At 41.9% G+C, this 20,292-nt stretch overlaps 1 protein-coding gene across 1 annotated transcript in view; it reads left to right on the forward strand.

The window, feature by feature from the left end:
- Nucleotides 1-20,292, forward strand: part of LOC122945306 (ATP-dependent 6-phosphofructokinase, liver type) — a 378,493-nt gene that overhangs the window by 252,484 nt on the left and 105,717 nt on the right. Inside the window, exons 12-14 of the mRNA XM_044304347.1 lie at nucleotides 1,172-1,235; nucleotides 8,444-8,590; nucleotides 10,653-10,723. Of these exons, the coding sequence (XP_044160282.1) occupies nucleotides 1,172-1,235; nucleotides 8,444-8,590; nucleotides 10,653-10,723 (282 nt within the window). The remainder of the gene's footprint in view (nucleotides 1-1,171; nucleotides 1,236-8,443; nucleotides 8,591-10,652; nucleotides 10,724-20,292) is intronic.

Here is a 20,292-nt window from a genome sequence, read left to right on the forward strand (position 1 = left end):
ATAACTGGTGTGATATACCAGTCGCCCCCAAAAACTGAAAGAAGTGGGGTGTTATATACTTATAATATACTTTCTAAATAGTACATTTAGGTAGTGCAGCATTTGTTTGCTGTTTTGCTGCGCTCCCTCTGCTACACACAGTGACAAACGATATTGGGAAAAATAATTATGACTGGCATGAAAATGATATTGCCGATATTTAAAAAAAGAATGAATGGAGATCGCAAATTCAAATAATACATCTGGTATGTCACTGTCTATGTTGTGGGACTATTTGTGCACTTCTATTAATTATATTTTGTCTGCAAATAGGAGGTGAAGGTTTTTCAGGTTCGCCTGCCATTAAAATGAATGGGACCCGCCGTGAACTTGCGGTTCGCAAACATTTGATTGCGTTCGCGAACTGTCTCGGCAGATGTTCGTCCATTACTACTTACTATCCACCTCCTTTTTTTTATTGGAAATTACTATAAATGACATCTGGAAATTGGGCAGATTGTCCTCTGCATGGAATCAGTTGAATAGTGATTTCTCCGGTTGATGTTATTCCGCATATATATCCAGCATAACAATACTTATGCTTAAAAGTCTGGGGAAAATTATAGATAAAGGTTCTACCTTATATGATGAAGGTGGTCAGATTTATTTTTAATACCTTATTAGCACTATGTTTTGTTGTTTAAAAAGATTTTCTGGTACTTTTATATTGATAGCCTATCCTCACAATGGGCCAGCAATATCACACCTATCCCTACACCCTTGGTTGTCAGCTGTTCTCTACGGCACTGGAAGTACACAGCTCCGTCCATTGTGTAGCTCATGGAGCTGGTTTCTGCAGCACTGATCCCATTCACTTCAGTGGAAACAGCGCTGCAGTAACCAGCTCCATGAGCTACACAATGTACTGAGCTGTGTAATTCCGTTGCTAGCTTCTGGCACTATACAAATATAAAAGTATTGGAAAACTCATTTAAGCTTCACCACTTAAATCCTTTTTTTTTTTTCAGATTTTGTCCTGTTATTTGTAAGTAACAATCATTAATAGAATGACTGCCTTTTCCTAGATACAACAATACTGCAATCTGTCTGGGTTGTGGCGGTGTATTAGTGATCATACAATGCCTGTAGTCAAAACAGATTATGTAAACTCATGCATAACCTCTTTTTATAGAAGTTTTGAAAATAACTGGAACATATACAAGCTGCTTGCACATCAAAAGCCATCTGAAGAGAAGGTAATCCTAATTATAGCCTATATTTAATGTTGACACTTCCCAGTTAATGAACGCTAATATATCCTGCATAGTATAGTGCTCTTTAATATCTTTCATGGCTAGACATAATGCTATACAATAAATTACAGTCTTCATAAATTGGCATGTAACCCATACAGTTTTTAAAGTTGTAATCTTCGCTTGCCTCATGTAACCTGCCGTCCTTAGCATAACTTCATACTAAGGGTCCATTCACACGTCCGTTGTTTTCCTCATCTGTTCCGTTTTTTGCTGACCAGATCTGGACCCATTCATTTTCAATGGGTCCTGAAAAAAAAATCTGACATTGTGCTGTCCGTTTTTTTTTCAGGACCCATTGAAAATGAATGGGTCCGGATCTGGTCCAGATCTGTTCAGCAAAAAACGGAACAGATCAGGAAACAAACAACGGACGTGTGAATGGACCCTAACTCTGAGCAGTTAGGATTTAAAATAAGAGTAACTGTCATTGTGTTCACCATGATGCAAAATCTTACCCTATTGGGTATGCTCAGTGGCTTTTAAGTTCTCCGCTGGGTAACGGTGTCTGCCACTGGGGGTCAATCTTATTCTTTAGAATGGGACTGAGATGCAGTGCCAGGCACAAATGCCCATCCTGTTTAAACAGTGATTGCAGCAGCCCCCCTTCATTCAGCTGATTGTAGAGGTCCAGGCGGTCAGATGCCCAAGTTCCAACATTGCTGGCCTATCCTAAGGAAAGGTTATCTGTTCAAGTCCCGAAGAACCCCTTTAACCCCTTAGTGACCAAGCCTGTTTGGGCCTTAACCCCTTAAGGACACAGGACGTACCGGTACGCCCTATTTCCTGAGTCCTTAAGGACACAGGACGTACCGGTAAGTCCTGACTTAAAATCGGGATTCCGGCGCCACGGGGGTTAATCGGAACGGGACGCCAGCTGAAATAATTCGGCCGGCATCCCGTAACCTGCGATCGCAGAAAACCGCAGGTCAATTCAGACCTGCGGTTTTTTGCGTTTCCGTTACATTCGGGTGTCCTGTGACCCGATGAACCGGAAAAAGACTGCGATCGGTGGCGTAATTATACACCACCAATCGCAGTCCGAGGATTTGGAGAGGCGGTGCTGGCCCTGGTGCTGAACGCCGCTGTCCAGGGTGCTGATTGGTGCAGGGGAGAGAGGCGTGAGATTCAAACTTCCTGCGCTCCTCTCTCCCCTACTCTTCCTGTCCAGCACCCTGACCGTGCAGCATCGTCCAGCACCAGCTCCTGTGTCCCCCTAATCGCCATCCATCACACTCCTGCACCCATCGCCACCCAGATAGGTTAGGGTCAGTGAGGGAGAGGCACCGTTAGGCAGGGAAAGAAGGGAAAAGTAAATTAGGGAAAAAAAAAAAGAAAAAGTACTTTTATTCCAAACTTCCATCTAACCCTAACCCAGACCCCCCCCCCCCTGTCATTCCCACAGTAGGGTTTACTGAAATAGACTATTATTTTTTTTTTTTTTTCAGTAACCCACTGGTGAATTTGATGGTGAATCTGTACGCCCAACAGTTCGTCGCTCAAAACCCAGGCTCAATTTTGGCTAGACCCGGTGGCTGGACGCCGGTCAGTGCAGCCGAAATGAGGACATTTTGGGGCTGCTTATGGGTCTAGTCCAAAAACCCAGTGTCGGGCAATACTGGCGTGGGGACGTCCTGTACCAGACCCCACTGTACAGTATGGTCATGACACGCTCCCGGTTTGAGGCCATCCGGAAATGTCTGCATTATTCTGATAATGCAGCATGTCCACCCTGCCTATGACCGGCTGTATAAGATACGGTCGGTCATCGATCACTTTGGGGCCAAATTCATGGAGGCCTACGTACCTGGAAGGGAGGTCGCGGTTGATGAGTCTCTCGTTGCGTTCAAGGGGAGACTCAGTTTCCGCCAATATATTCCCACAAAGCGGGCGAGGTATGGCGTGAAGCTATACAAAATTTGTGAGAGTACCTCAGGGTACACTTACAAATTTTGTGTGTACGAGGGGCGAGATTCCCGTATTCAACCCCCAGAATGTCCCCCCACTCTGGGTGTTAGCGGGAAACTCGTGTGGGACCTTAGGGCCCTTTCACACCTGCGTTGTCCGGATCCGGCATAGAGTTCCGTCGTCGGGGCTCTATGCCGGAAGAATCCTGATCAGGATTATCCTAATGCATTCTGAATGGAGTGAAATCCGTTCAGGATGCATCAGGATGTCTTCCGTTTCGGAACGGAACGTTTTTTGGCCGGAGAAAATACCGCAGCATGCTCCGGCAAAAAATCCTGAACACTTGCCGCAAGGCCGTATCCGGAATTAATGCCCATTGAAAGGCATTGATCCGGATCCGGCCTTAAGCTAAACGTCGTTTCGGCGCATTGCCGGATACGACGTTTAGCTTTTTCTCAATGGTTTCCATGGCTGCCGGGACGCTAAAGTCCTGGCAGCCATGGTAAAGGGGAGCGGGGGGAGCAGCATACTTACCGTCCGTGCAGCTCCCGGGGCGCTCCAGAGTGACGTCAGGGCGCCCCAGGCGCATGGATGACGTGATCGCATGTACACGTCATCCATGTGCCTGGGGCGCTCTGACGTCACTCTGGAGCGCCCCGGGAGCCGCACGGACTGTAAGTATACCGCTCCCCGCTCCTACTATGGCAACCAGGACTTTAATAGCGTCCTGGCTGCCATAGTAACACTGAAAGCATTTTGAAGACTGATCCGTCTTCAAATGCTTTCCGTACACATGCGTTTTTCCGGATCCGGCGTGTACCTCCGGCAAGTGGAGTAAACGCCGGATCCGGACAAAATGCAAGTGTGAAAGGGCCCTTTTGTACCCACTGCTGGATAATGGTTACCACTTGTACGTGGATAACTTTTATACCAGTATTCCCTTGTTCAGGTCTCTTGCCGCCAGATCCACGTTCGCTTGTGGGACCGTGCGGAAAAATCAACGCGGCCTCCCTGCCTACCCCCTCCAGGTACCTATCCCCAGGGGTGAGACCTGTGCACTTACCAGTGGAAACCTGTTGCTGGCCAGGTATAAGGACAAGAGGGATGTCCTTATGCTGTCCACAATCCACGGTAACAGCACCACCCCAGTACCGCGGCAACAGTCCTCAAGCCCGATTGTATCGTCGACTACAATCGGTATATGGGAGGAGTTGATCTCTCTGATCAAGTCCTCACGCCATATAACGCCATGCTCAAAACCCGGGCATGGTGCAAAAAAGTTGCGGTCTACTTGGTGCAGGTTGCCATGTACAACTCTTTTGTACTATCCCGAAGCGCTGGCAGCACAGGGACATTCCTCCAATTCTATGAGGCAGTCGTCAAGGACCTGATCTTTTCGGACCGGGAAAGAGCAGGCCGGAGTACCTCGGGAACTGGAGGCGCCCGGATCGTCCCTGGCCAACACTTTCCAGGTGTGGTCCCCCATACTGGAAAGAAGGGACGAACCCCAAAAAAGTGCAGAGTGTGTCACAAGAGGGGGATACGGAAGGACACCACTACTCAATGTGACATGTGCCTCTGCATTATCGATTGCTTCTGGGAGTATCACACTTCCATGGAGTACTAAATTTTTATAATCCCCAACAGTCCACTAGAGAACATAAAACACTATGGCTCTCAGACTTTGGAGACACGGAAACAATTTTTCTTTCCCCCAAAAATATTAGTTTTAGTGCAGGCATCCTCAAACTGCGGCCCTCCAGATGTTGTAAATCTATAACTCCCAGCATGCCCAGACAACCTACAGCCATCAGCAGGGCATGGTGGGAATTGTAGTTTTACAACATCTGGAGGGCCACAGTTTTAGGATGCCTGCTTAGTGTCTCCAAAGTCTGAGAGCCATACATATTGGGCATCGTCGCATGCGTAAAAGTCGTCGCTATAAAAATAACTTTTGACCAAACGCCTCGGATGAACGGTGTTAAAAATATAAAATAAAAACTGTGCCAAAACACCCATTTTTGGGCAAAATTTAAATTTGAATCCATTTTGCCGGTAATAAAGCAAGGGTTAACAGCCAAACAAAACTAAATATTTATTGCTCCGATTCTGTAGTTTGCAGAAAGACCCCATATGTGGTCGTAAATGGCTATATAGTCGCACGGCAGAGCATAGAACGAAGGGAACTCCATACGGTTTCTGGAAGGCAGATTTTGATGGACAGTTTTTTTTTTTACCCCATGTCCCATTAGAAGCCCCCCTGATGTAGCCTAGACTAGAAACTCCAAAAAAGTGACCCCATTTAAGAAACTACACCCCTCAAGGTATTTAAAAGTTACTTTACAAACTATGTTAACCCTTAAGGTGTTCCACAAAACTAAATAGCGAATGTAGAAACAATTTTAGAATTTAATTTTTTTGTTACATTGCCTCAAAAAGGAGTAATATAGAGCAACCAAAAATCAAATTTACCCCAAAAATAGTCCCAAAACAACAACCACCTTATCCCGTAGTTTTCTAGATGGGGTCACTTTTATGGAGTTTCTACTCTAGGGGTGCATCAGGGGGCTTGAAAGGGTACATGGTGTAAAAAAAACAGTCCGGCAAATTCTGCCTTCCAAAAACCATATGACGTTCCCCTTCTTCTATGTCCTGCCGTTTAGCCAAATTGTAGTTTACGACCACATATGGGGTGTTTTTGCAAACTACAGAATCAGGGCAACCGATATTGAGTTTTGTTTGGCAGTTAACCCTTGTTTTACACCTGGAAAAAATTTATTATATTGGAAAATTTTCCAAAAAATAGAAATTTCTAAATTGTTTCTCCATCTGCCATTAACTCTTGTGGAACATCTAAAGGGTTAACAAAGTTTGTAAACCCAGTTTTGAATACCTTGAGGGGTGTACTTTCTTAGATGGAGTCACTTTTTTGAAATTTCTATTCTAGGGGTGCAACAGGGGGCTTCAAATGGGACATGGTATAAACAAAACCAGTCCTGCAAAATCTGCTTTCCAAAACCCATATGGTGTTCCCCTCCTATGTGCTACCGTTCGGCCAAACAGTAGTTTACGACCACATATGGGGTGTTTTTGCAAACTACAGAATTAGGGCAACCCATTTTGAGTGTTTGGCAGTTAACCCTTGTTTTACTCCTGGAAAAAATTGATTATATTGGAAAATTTTCCAAAAAATAGAAATTTCTAAATAGTTTCTCCATCTGCCATTAACTCTTGTGGAAGACCTAAAGGGTTAATAAAGTTTGAAAAAAAAACAGTTTTGAATACCTTGAGGGGTGTAGTTTCTAGAATGGGGTCATTTTTGGGAGGTTTCTATTATCTAAGCCTCACAATATGACTTCAAACCTGAACTGGTCCATAAAAAGTGGGATTTTGAAGATTTCTGAAAAATTTCAAAATTTGCTTCTAAACTTCTAAGCCTTGTAACATCCCCAAAAAATAAAATCAAAATGCATGTCTTTATTAAAGTGAAAATTTTATGAAAATTTGTAAAAATTGGCACATTTTCCTTTTTTCAACTGCAATATTTCACATACATACATTAATACTATTCAATATTTTTATCAGAAATATATTTGCACATCTTTACTTTATTTTGGCTGCACTTACAAAACATTTTTACCTTTTTATTTTTTATTTAGGAGACTTAATATTAAAATTTTTAAAGTACATATTTTTTCCTGCAACAAGCCAAGTTTGCAGAGGCTTATAAGTGTTAGAATAACAGAACCCCCCCAAAAGTAAACCATTTAAAAAACTAGGCCCCTTTAGCATATTTATCTATGGGTGTAATTCGTTTTTTGACCAACTAGTTTTTTAAAGAAATTAATGCTAAGAAGGTATTAATTTAAAGACCTATTTTTCCTACAGAGCACATTATTATTGGTCCCTGAAGGCACAGGCTTCAGCACAGTAACCAGTGCGCATGGCTGCGCCTTTTCCTTTTTTAATTAGATGGGGGGGGGGGTGCCCTAATAACTTTATTTAACACATCTGGGGGCCATATTCTCCCGATCGGGGGGGTTGGGGGACCCGATCGGGGCATAATTTGTACTTCTCTCCTGAGGAGAGAGACCTTACTGAGAGCGGCCGCCATCTTTCTTGTGGGTAAGGGGGGGTGGGGGGTGAGGATCGGGACCCAGCTTAGGGCCAGAAGCGCTGGGGGACCCGATCGCTGCACCAGAGACTTTCACGGAGCTGCACCACTTAATTTTATTGCTAACTTGGGCTGAAGTGCCGCCGTAAAAAGCCGGTGCTCCAGCCCAAGGCCCCTTAGTGACCGCCGGAAAAACACGTATGGGTGGTCACTAAAGGGTTAAAGGGAGTCTGTCACCCTGAAGTCACTCTTGGAACAGGCAAAATGTAATGATTCTTTTCACTTAGTGATCTGTTGCTTTACTCTGGAGAAAAAGTAGTTTTACTCCATATGCAAAGGAGAAGTTAAATGCATTGAGGGCGGACCCAAGACACTCTGTACACCCTTGCTCCTTCTGCTTTCTCTACCAGCCTTTTTTACTCCTTCTCGATTGACAGTGCTAGCTGAGATGACTATCTGGTCCTATCATGAAGGCGAGGGAATGGCTTGTGTCTGTCCTCAGTGCGCTTAACTGGTCACCTGCGTATGGATTGAAAGTTATTTTTCTCCAGAATGAAACAATGGATCATTAAGTGAAAAATATTACATTCAACTGAACTAGCCCTACAAGGCAATTGAATTTCCTGGTGACAGATTCCCTTTAAGCACAATAATCCATTATTCCCCAGACTTTGGAAAAAAGGTGGGCACTGGAGAATACATTTTACAAACCCAGCAATCCTGGTATGGTTGTCATTGCAAGTTGAGTTTCCTGAATTAACCAAGTTGTGGCTCTACAGGATGAACCATTTTGAGCTTCGGATAATTAATAATCCCTCCATAAAACCTTTTCTTTAGCCAGGGAACACAGTTCACTGGTATCCACCATGTATATTTTACAGCACTGTTAAAATAATTCCTAGGATCCTATCAATGAGCACCCTAATACTTTGCCCTCCCCCATAAGAGTAGTAGACTAATTTTGTTAGGATGTGAGTGGAGTTAAGTGAAAAGGACTAGATGACAGATGCATTTGAGTGGTTCCTTTAAGGTGTTATGTGTGTCATTTTAATTGGCGTTTTTGCGGAGCTCTTCCTATTGGCATATTTAATTTGAGTTCTACAAAGTATTGATGTTATGTTTTCTTCAGAGCAACTTCAATATTGCCATTCTGAATGTGGGTGCTCCGGCTGCTGGAATGAATGCTGCTGTCCGGTCTGCTGTGAGAATTGGCATTTCTGAGGGCCATAATGTCTACACTGTAAATGATGGATTTGAAGGGCTTTCAAAGGGACAGGTAATCTCAAAGCACAATTTTGCTAATTCCACTTAAAAAAACTGTTTGTGTATTTGCTCTTTAAAGAGGACCTTTCACCGGTCCTGACATTACTATATAAATAGCTGGCAGGGTAGGACATACTGATGACACATGATATCGCTCTATACAGGTCCTTCTCCAAAAATTAGCATATTGTGATAAAGTTCATTATTTTCTGTAATGTACTGATAAACATTAGACTTTCATATATTTTAGATTCATTACACACCAACTGAAGTAGTTCAAGCCTTTTATTGTTTTAATATTGATGATTTTGGCATACAGCTCATGAAAACCCAAATTTCCTATCTCAAGAAATTAGCATATTTCATCCGACCAATAAAAGAAAAGTGTTTTTAATACAAAAAAAGTCAACCTTCAAATAATTATGTTCAGTTATGCACTCAATACTTGGTCGGGAATCCTTTTGCAGAAATGACTGCTTCAATGCGGCGTGGCATGGAGGCAATCAGCCTGTGGCACTGCTGAGGTGTTATGGAGGCCCAGGATGCTTCGATAGCGGCCTTAAGCTCATCCAGAGTGTTGGGGCTTGTGTCTCTCAACTTTCTCTTCCCAATATCCCACAGATTCTCTATGGGGTTCAGGTCAGGAGAGTTGGCAGGCCAATTGAGCACAGTAATACCATGGTCAGTAAACCATTTACCAGTGGTTTTGGCACTGTGAGCAGGTGCCAGGTCGTGCTGAAAAATGAAATCTTCATCTCCATAAAGCTTTTCAGCAGATGGAAGCATGAAGTGCTCCAAAATCTCCTGATAGCTAGCTGCATTGACCCTGCCCTTGATAAAACACAGTGGACCAACACCAGCAGCTGACATGGCACCCCAGACCATCACTGACTGTGGGTACTTGACACTGGACTTCAGGCATTTTGGCATTTCCTTCTCACCAGTCTTCCTCCAGACTCTGGCACCTTGATTTCCGAATGACATGCAACAGTCCAGTGCTGCTTCTCTGTAGCCCAGGTCAGGCGCTTCTGCCGCTGTTTCTGGTTCAAAAGTGGCTTGACCTGGGGAATGCGGCACCTGTAGCCAATTTCCTGCACACGCCTGTACACGGTGGCTCTGGATGTTTCTACTCCAGACTCAGTCTACTGCTTCCGCAGGTCCCCCAAGGTCTGGAATCGGTCCTTCTCCACAATCTTCCTCAGGGTCCGGTCACCTCTTCTCGTTGTGTAGCGTTATCTGCCATACTTTTTCCTTCCCACAGACTTCCCACTGAGGTGCCTTGATACAGCACTCTGGGAACAGCCTATTCGTTCAGAAATTTCTTTCTGTGTCTTACCCTCTTGCTTGAGGGTGTCAATGATTGCCTTCTGGACAGCAGTCAGGTCGGCAGTCTTACCCATGATTGCGGTTTTGAGTAATGAACCAGGCTGGGAGTTTTTAAAAGCCTCAGGAATCTTTTGCATGTGTTTAGAGTTGATATGCTAATTTTTTTAGATAGGAATTTGGGGTTTTCATGAGCTGTATGCCAAAATCATCAATATTAAAACAATAAAAGGCTTGAACTACTTCAGTTGGTGTGTAATGAATCAAAAATATATGAAAGTCTAATGTTTATCAGTACATTACAGAAAATAATGAACTTTATCACAATATGCTAATTTTTTGAGAAGGACCTGTATATATTTTTTTCTATCCACTGCTCCATTCCCCTGCTGTGCCCCCCGTTCTGGTTTCCCACCCTGTATGTAAATGCATACCATCGGTTCATGGGGCAGGAGACATGGGGCAGGAGATGGCCATGTTTTCTCAAGAGACGTCTCCTTGAGAAACGGCCATTTCGTCCTCCCTGTACCAATTGTATGGATTTACAAATAGGGCAGGAAACTAGAACGGTGGGCACAGCGGGGTAACGAGAGAACCCCATAGAAAAAAGAGCATTATCATATGTCATCAGTATGCCCTACACTGCCAGCTATTTATATGGTAATGTAACGATCGGTGAAAGGTCCTCTTTAATTGTGTAATTAACTGTTTGACTGTAAATGTACATAAACTTTATGCTTATTTTTGTCTAGATTAACAAAGTAGATTGGCATGATGTTGCTGGATGGCTAGGTCGGGGTGGATCGATGTTAGGAACAAAAAGGTATGTACAAATATTTGAAAATATTGTATTGTGTATCTATAATAGAAGATAGTCCTTGTGTTACAGAGTAGTTTTCTATTACATTCACCATATGGAGCTTTATGTGGGGAGTGTGTGGGCTGGCCAACTTCTTTTCATCATAAAAGGATTTTCTTTTATTATGTATCACTGATGACTATTAAAATATAAATGTGTTAAAAAATATCTAAACAAAATGTCATATTAAGCATACAAAAATTTATATTCGATTGGCTATCCATGTTTTGAAGAAAATTTCCTTAGAGATGATAAATGTCTTTAGAAGGAGTGTGACTTGTCTAACGGAAAAGATGGCTGCTTGATCTTGCTGCTCCGCTCCAACAGCACTCATTCAAAAACTGTACCCCTTCTTTTGCTGCAAGTCTTCCTCCACAGTGGGTCAATTTGATCCCAGAGATTCCAAGTGTTATGTTTAGCGGGTGCAAACCTGCTGTCCCTTGAGACCAGCTCCCTCACAGTGCGAAGTCTAAGTACACCCCTCGTTGTTCACAATACCTCCTGATGGTAAGTATAGACTTTCCCTAGAGGTGTACCTAGGTGACATGAGGGAACCAAGATCTAGGTGTGGACCCACTGGACAGACCTCCAGGTGATACGGTACACCCAGAGGGCTCTAGAAGGCCAGAGGCTGATCAGGTGGAAGTGTAGTCAGGGTATGAAGGTCGAGGTTAAGGCAGGCAGCAATGAGGCAAAGTTTGTGAACGTAGTCCTAGGTCAGGGGCAGGCGGCAAATAGGCAAAGTCAGTTTAGATAAGAACCAGGGTCCGGTACACAGTAAAGCAGAGTCACACCAACTTCCTTCACAAAATAGGGCTAGACCAGCTAGTGACCAAGTTTCTCAGGTGCCTTTAAATACACCCTGCAGGCCAGCCATAGGCTGGGGAAGATGGGGGTCGTGTGGGTACTGCCTTACATAAGAAGTAGAAACACGCCCGCCCACACCCTATATGCACACAAGGGACTCTGAGTTGGAGCACAAGCTCCACTCAGAGGCAAGAGTGCAGACCACAGCTAAACCGCACAGCATGGTGCACAGCAGCAGGGAGGAATGAGGAAGCCCGGGGTGCCAGGTTAACACAGAGGAGGAAGAAAATCCCAACAGATCCGAAGAAACTGCTGAACTTTTATTTCCCCTTAAACTGCAGGTACCAAATGGGATGGCGCTGACTCTCCTCCCTTACTGGCTTCTGATCCTGATCCTGATATTGATAGGGATCCACAATACTCACCTGCTCCTGGGGGTTTGGTTCCCCCATCCAGCTCACAGCTCTCCTCTCACACCCTCCGGCCCTCCCACTAAACAGGATGTCTGAACCTAGCATTAGTCAAGCAAATAGCAGTGTATCCTCAACCGAATTAGCTGAGCTGCAAGTAAGCAACATTTTTGATGACCTGCCAGTATTGCAGAATTTTCTCTGAAAGCCATGTTACAGGTGGTGTGCCACTCCCTGCAAACTACAATGACCAAATTTACTTCTTCAGTCACATCTTCGGTACAGGACCTGGATGCAAAATGGTAGAGTTTACGTCATCCCATTACGAACTAATTGATGCTCACTATGATCTGGAGGGAAATATACAAGCTCTTAAGGCCAAAGTTGCGATCCTCAAGGATAGCTTGCTCAGAAATAAGGTTGAATTGCATGGAGTTCTGGAATCGGTCTCTGCACAAAAGCTCACCTCGTACCTGAAGTCCTTTATCAAGGCCCTTCTTAACTGCACAGCAGCAGGCCTTATTATTAAAATCATTCATAGTCGACTAAACCAAAACTTTTAGCTGACTCTTTTCTGAGAGGTGTGTTTGCACGTATACACTTTTTTCATGTGAAAGACTAACTACTAAAAGCAGCATGGAAACATACTCTTTTGCCTGCTCCATACCAAACCGTTATCCTTTATGCTGATTTATCTGCTACAACTTAGAAGAGTCTTTGCTCTGATCACCACTACTGTTAGAGTAAGCCAGGTTGTGTATTGGTGGGACTTTCCAACCCATCTGATAATCAAACATGACATCGTCTTTCACATAATCAAGTCTGTGGATGATGGAATAGCTCTCCATCAACAACGTAACCTGTGGATGAACTCTATCCCAAGGAAAAAGCCATCTCCTTCTCCAGTTATATCTGAGTGGCAATCAACATGCACATCTATCAACGCTCCCAGACTGGGATCCTGGAACACTTAGGTATGCGTGAAGTCCTGTATGGAGTGAGTTTATGATATTTGGCTGCAGTTAAACTGTTTCCCCTGCTCTCATAGAATATTGCAAATAGTGGAAATGAGGAGAGAAAGGGTGAGTATGTAAAAAAAAAAAAAAAAAAAAAAAAAAAAACCACTATCAACAATAGTGGGAAAGGGTTTGCTCACCTATTTTGGTTGCACTAAATTGGGTCCAACCACAATGTAGGCCTAATGGAGATGGTTAACGGTTGATGCAGCCTGAGCTTTTCCAAGCACCTTTGGTGGGAGCCACATCGCCAATCGGGTAAATAGTAGAAATGGAAAAACGCCAGACCATAGAAGTCAAGTGTGTGGACAACAGGGGGCGCACTTTCACAACCAGTTGTTAAACAAATTTCAATGTATTCAATGACAACGTGTTTTGGGGTTCGGCTGACCCCTTTATCAAGTCTAAAGATAATAAAGTAAAATAATATAGAGAAATATAAAAAATTTGCATAAAAAAATATATATATATAAAAAATGGGTATAGAATATGGAAACAGTGTTGATAAAACTAAACCGATATATCATAAATTATCATAAGGCGTTTTATGCATACATGAGTGTTGGTATTGATAAAATATATATATATATATATATATATATGCTCCAAAGGTACAGAGACTCATAATTGTCATCAGATGGCCATATATGAATGAAATTATTATATGATAAATGAAACTAATAATGATAAAAAATAAATAAAACCAAATAAGAAGGCCCAAAGCTTACAGGGACATATACCCAGGAAATCAGACCAAAAACTTACTGTTTTTGAAGAAATTTTACTTCGGGAGATGATAGAATGAAATCTACTTAGAGATTGTAATTCTAAGATGCAGTTACCAGTGAAATTGTAGCTGTAAATATAAGCAGCTGATACTAATAAGTGATTGCGTTATTATTGATGGATTGCCTATGCACCAAACGGAAATCCTTATGTAATTCCCTTAAAGAGCAAATCCACCAACAGACTTGCCACTTGACCAATTTCAACACGCATACGGATTATACTAAATACGACAGACTAATTACAGGTCGATTACTCCAACATGAGCGCGACATTATAAATAAAAAAAACTACCAAATTGTCTAGAGAGAGACAAAACTAGGGATCAACCGATATAGATTTTTTTTTTTAGGGCCGATACCTATAATCTGTGAACTTTCAGGCCAATAGCCGATAATTTATACCGATATTCTGTGGAAAAATTTTTTTATTCCTACACAAATCTGCTGAAAATGAATGTTTATTGTTAACGTGTATTTTTTATTTTTTTAAAAAATTTTCTTTTTCCCTTTATAATCAATATATATATATATATATATATATATATATGTATATATATAATTATATATATATTTTTTTTATACTATTAGTCCCCCCTATCCTTGTCCTTTTCACCCTGATAGAACTCTATCAGGGTGAATAGGATCTCACTCTGTCCCTGCTGCTCTGTGCTTTGTGCACACAGCAGCAAGGGAGCTGAGCCAGGGTTTCAATAGCGTCCTGGCTGCCATGGTAACAGATCGGAGCCCCAGGCTTACACCCCTGGGCTCCAATCGGAATTTCCACTGAGGAGGAGGGGACCCTGTGGCCACTGCACCACCAATGATTAATACTGGGGTTGGGGGGCCCACTACGCCACCAGTGTATTTAATACTGGGGTTTGGGGGGCGCACTGCGCCACCAATGCTTTATTATTGGGGTGGGTGGGGGGGCGCACTGCGCCACCAATGAAGAGAATGCTCTCATTAATTCATACACAGGAGGCGGGAGCTGGCTGCAGAATCATATAGCCGGCTCCCGACCTCTATGACAAGTAGCTGCGATCCGCGGCAGTTAAACCCTCAGGTGCCTTCTCCCCTGTGCTGCTGAGGGAACACTGAGAGCGCTGACAGCAGCGCGATCCGTGTTCCAAATAAGTTATCGGTATATCGGCAAAATAGATGCTGATACCGATAACGTTCAAAATCCTGAATATTGGCCGATAATATAATCTGTCGATCCCTAGTCAAAACCCAATAATCAGCCGCACACGATTAGTGAGCCAGCGGGCTCTAACATCCCCAAACCTCATGCCAAACCACAAACTTATAATACCCTGACATACACCAGGTACAGTAGCAAAGACCCTAATCATGGACACGTACAGCACCCACCTTCGAGGGCCCCATCCACCAACATTGGACCCTGCCCTCATTCTCCCCAGGCTCCCAATAGACAGAGACTGCCCTAAACCACCCAGAGTAAGCCATTCACCAAGTGCACAAATCCACCAATATCTTCCCTTGGTGAAAATAAAATGGTCGCAGCACACATGCGACCCTTTTCAATTCACACCTTGCCCCAATCATACACTCCAATATGGTTTACCCCACCATCCATACCATCGTTACCACGGTCTCTTTCTTTTCCCAGTTACCACCCCTAACCTTCCCCAAGGTTGTCCTCTCAATTTGCCTCCCACCTCGTTCCCATCAGTGTCCACGTCACTGAACCCCACTGGGACAGATCCATCTATGTTGGAAGACTCCCTACTCACACTTCATAATACTATTACCCCAGAGAATGAACAGATTTGCTTTAATCACACCACCAACCAATCGGTGTCTTTTTTATCGCTACCTGGGGCACTGACCCTGCAAGCGACATATGCTCTAAAACAACCATCAGGTGGAACGACGTTAATATCAGATTTCTTCAAACCCAGGACAAAACCACCCCTAAAAGGGCTAAAAAAGAAAAATGCTGAAGAGGACAGAGAGGGGAAGTCCAAAACAGGAAACCCAGAAGAAGCAAAATATACAGAGGCAACCATACAGAACCCCCACAGTCCAAAGAGGAACAAAATTACGCTACAGTGAAAATATTCAACCTCTGTTGAACCTCTGTCATTTTGTCCAGCTGATAAATTTGGTGAATTCAAACTTTTTGGCGCGCTGACTGAACTGAACAACAATACATTCCTTGTCATCGGGAACGCAGACAAGGGAGATGGAATAGTCCTACAGAATAAAGACGACTATATACAGTAAAAGAAGCAAACAGGATTTTAGATGACCCACTATATTATGAACCCCTTTCCGTGAATCCACTTACAGAAAATAAAAAGAACCTGATTGTCCTGCTGAAACAGGCCAGAGGGCCAAGTTCTATCTAAAAAAGAAAGAGAATATATAACAGTGGACCACCCGAACACTGCATTTTCTACTATCTACCAAAAATCCGCAAGGACATTAGGAATCCACCAGGGAGACCAATTATCTCTGGGATAAATTCACTAACTAGCAATCTTACTCATTATGTGGACGTTTTCTTGCAGAAATACGTTATGAACCTTACCTAAGAGACTCGACACAACTTATCACTCTGTTGAAAGATATTAAATGGGAACCATAATATAGTTGGCTGACACTAGACGTGGCAGCCCTTTACTCCAATATTCCACAATCAGCAGGCATCGAAACTGCAAGTCATTTCTTGGAAACCAACTGCCACCTTTCCCCCAAACATCCTGCAATCCTTTTTATCCTCTCACATAATGTGTTCTCATTTGAGGGGAAAATTTACAGGCAGAAGAAGGGGACCGCGATGGGGATACGTATCGCACCGAGCTTCGCGAACCTGTACATGGGCCGTTTTGAAGATGAAGTTTGTCTACAATGGTCACTGCTGGAAAGACAAGATCGTCTTTTATAAGCGTTACATTGAGGATCTGATCCTGATTTGGAAAGGCATCAATAAAAAAGCCCAGACCTTTAACTCTCACCTCAATACGAACACATGGAACCTCTCCTTTACATCCAACGCATCGGCGTCATCTATTGAATATCTAGATCTGGTCTTATACTCAGATGACAAAACCATTAAGTCCAAGACATACTTCAAAAAGGTTGATAGTATTTGCTACCTCAACTACAGAAGCGCTCGCTACAAGAAATGGAAGGACAACATTCCGTTTAGCCAGTTTAAACGGATTAAAAGAAACTGTAGCGATAAGAGCGATTTTCTTTCCTAGAGTGAGATCCTACTTTCTAGAGTTATAAATAAATAAAAATATCCCAGAAGGATCATAGAAGATGCCTTCATGCAAGAAAGCAGCCAAAGCCAGGAGGAATGCTTGAACATCAAAGAGAAGGATAAACATTTAAAAAAATTGAGAAACAAAAAAATACAAATCCTCATTCATTACCACTTATAATACCAACCATGAGGGCCTAAGAACCATCCTAACGAAACACTGGCACATACTAAAAAATTATCCGTACCTCAAAGAAATCATAACATCCAGACCACAGATCACCTTCAGGAGAGCAAAAACGCTAAAGAACATTCTAGCACCAAGCAAACTGAAAAAGAAGGGTGTTACAACTTCAACCAGTGTGAGATGCTACTCTAATTATGTTGGCAGTTACAAATGTAGCCATAATCTTTGTAAGTGTTGCACCAGCATTTTGAATCAAGTGCAGGACTTCAAGAGCAACACAACGGGAGAAGAATTTCCCATAAAAAGTTTGTTGAACTGCTCATCCTCATATATTGTTTACCTGCTGGAATGCGAGTGTGGACTGCAGTATGTTGGCCACACCATGCAGCTAAGTCGCGGGTAAGGAGCACCAGTAACCTGATATAATGCTAGAGTCAACTTACTCTTCCAATCATGCTGCTTTTAACAAATGCCCCAAGTAGATTTTAGCTAAGAGACCTATTTTACCTCTTGATGGTCCTGTTCCACATTGTTTAGAGCGATATCAGAGGACAAACATTGATAACATTAATCAACGAGAACAAGGGAGGAACAATATAAGTCAGTCAGGGTATCAAGCATTTGATCATAGATCTATCACCTATAAACAGTGAACCTCTTATTCATGAGAAATGTGAACAATTGGGGAATAAAATAGCCACAATACCAAAATTGTGGAGTGGGCACATCAGGTGGACTACCCTTTAGCCTTAGCGTACTTCTCATCCATGTGTACAAGCCAGGGTTGCCAAGTTTTTAGGAACTTACTCCTTTTGTTGTTCTCCCACCCCACGAATTCCTCCATTCGACATAGAAGGTTCATTTTGTCATACCACATGGTCAAAGTGGGGGGTCTACTTCCCTCCATTTAATGGGAATGAGAAACTTTGCAGCTGTAATCATATGTGTGGCAAGCAATGTTTTATTTGGCCTAAAGTTGCTCTCAGGGCGCCACCGTAAGACCAGTGGGCCTATAAGTTTAATTTGGGAGCGGCAAACCTTGTTAATAGTTGTTTTAACTTCATGCCAGAAGTGTCTCGGGGTAGGGCAAGTCCACCAGATGTGCGAAATGTTTCCCACTCCAGTAGAACATCTTCAACACCCATTGGAAGGAATCAAATTAATTCTGTGAAGGAAGTCCAGTGTTCAATACCATCTGGTAAGTATCTTGACCGAGTTCTCTTGGACCCTTACACATCTAGAGAATCCATGGGAATGAGAAAGTATAAATGCCTTATCTGAATCATCAGTTTTATTTATTTTTTATCATTATTACCGTACTTTTCTTTATCATATAATCCTTTCATTCTATATGGCCATCTGTTGACTATTATTTATGAGTCTCTGTACCTTTGGTGCATATATTCATATATATATATATATATATATATATATATATATATATATATATAAAATCTATTTTTATTTATATTTTTATCTATACTAACACTCTTTTATGTATGCATAAAACGCCTTATGAAAATGTATTATATATCTGTTTTATCAACACTATTATTTCCATACTCTATACCAATTTTTTATATTTTTTTCTACGTGTTTTTTATATATATTTCTATATTTTATTTACTTTCTTTCAGACTTGATAAAGGGGTCAGCAGTACCCCGAAACGCTTTGTCATTGAATAAATAGAAATTTGTTTGACAACTGGTTGTGAAAGTGCACCCCCTGTTGTCCACACGCTTGAATTCTATGGTCCAGCGTTTTTCCATTTCTCATAGAATATTGCCATAACGGTGTTATACCGCCAAAATTACTTCTATGAACATAAAAGGGCTTAATAGCCCACAAAAATGGGCATGTGGTCTGAAGCTAAAAACTTTAAATGTAACATCTTTTGTGCTCGAGAGATACATATTGTATCAATGGATGCATCTCACATTAAACATCCATATCTCCCCGTCATATTTCAGTCCTACCACACCTAAAAGGCCAGATGTTTCCTTATTGTAATTAAGTTGCCTTGAAGCTTATGGGAAAATACATATGCAATAGTAAATATATCCTGTTAGTGTAATCTATTAACAATGTCTTATATACTTTTATTTATGCTCCAAACAAGAGATATTTGAGATGTTTCCATAAAGTATTACAATTAGCTAACAGAGTTAAATAGGGTAAACTCCTTTGAAGCAGAGATTTCAACTGTGTGTCTGACATTTTAATAGTTTAGTGCTCTCATTGAGAGAAACAAAAAAGAATATTGCAGGTTTGATAACTTTTAATGGCTAACAAAAAATAAAAGTAATGATGTTACATAGCTAGCTTTTCAAGATATCACCAGTCCCTTCATTAGGCATACTACAAGAACATGTGAAGAAACAGCAATAAATATATATATATATATATATATATATATATATACAATAAGAACAGAGACATGGGGGAATGAATGGACATTTGAAAAATAACAGAACATACCAAAGATCTTGAGAATGAGTCCTTAACCCTTTCATGACCAAGGGTCATTGATGCCCCAATGTCCAGGTCAAAATGTTCAAATCTGACATGCGTCACTTTATGTGGTAATAGCTTTGGAACACTTCTACTTATCCATGCCATTCGGAGATTGTTTTCTCGTGACACATTGTACTTCATTACAGTCATATATTTGAGTCAATATATTTCACCTTTATTTATGAAAACATCCCAAATTTACCAAAAATTTGGAAAAATTCACAATTTTCCAAATTTCGATTTCTCTGCTTCTAAAACAGAAAGTCATACCTAATAAAATATTTATTACTTAACATTCCCCATATGTCTACTTTATGTTGGCATCATTTTGGAAATGTCATTTTATTTTTTTGGGACGTTAGAAGGCCTAGAAGTTTAGAAGCAATTCTTACAATTTTTAAGAAAATTTCCAAAACCCACTTTTTAAGGACCAGTTCAGGTCTGAAGTCACTTTGTGGGGCTTACATAGTGGAAACCCCTATTGTAGAAACTACCCCCCTCAAGTTACTCAAAACTGATTTAAAAAACTTTAACCCTTTAGGCGTTTTTTTTTCTTTAACACATTGAGAGTTAACAGC

Source organism: Bufo gargarizans, chromosome 8, assembly GCF_014858855.1.
Source record: "Bufo gargarizans isolate SCDJY-AF-19 chromosome 8, ASM1485885v1, whole genome shotgun sequence".
NCBI lineage: Eukaryota > Metazoa > Chordata > Amphibia > Anura > Bufonidae > Bufo > Bufo gargarizans.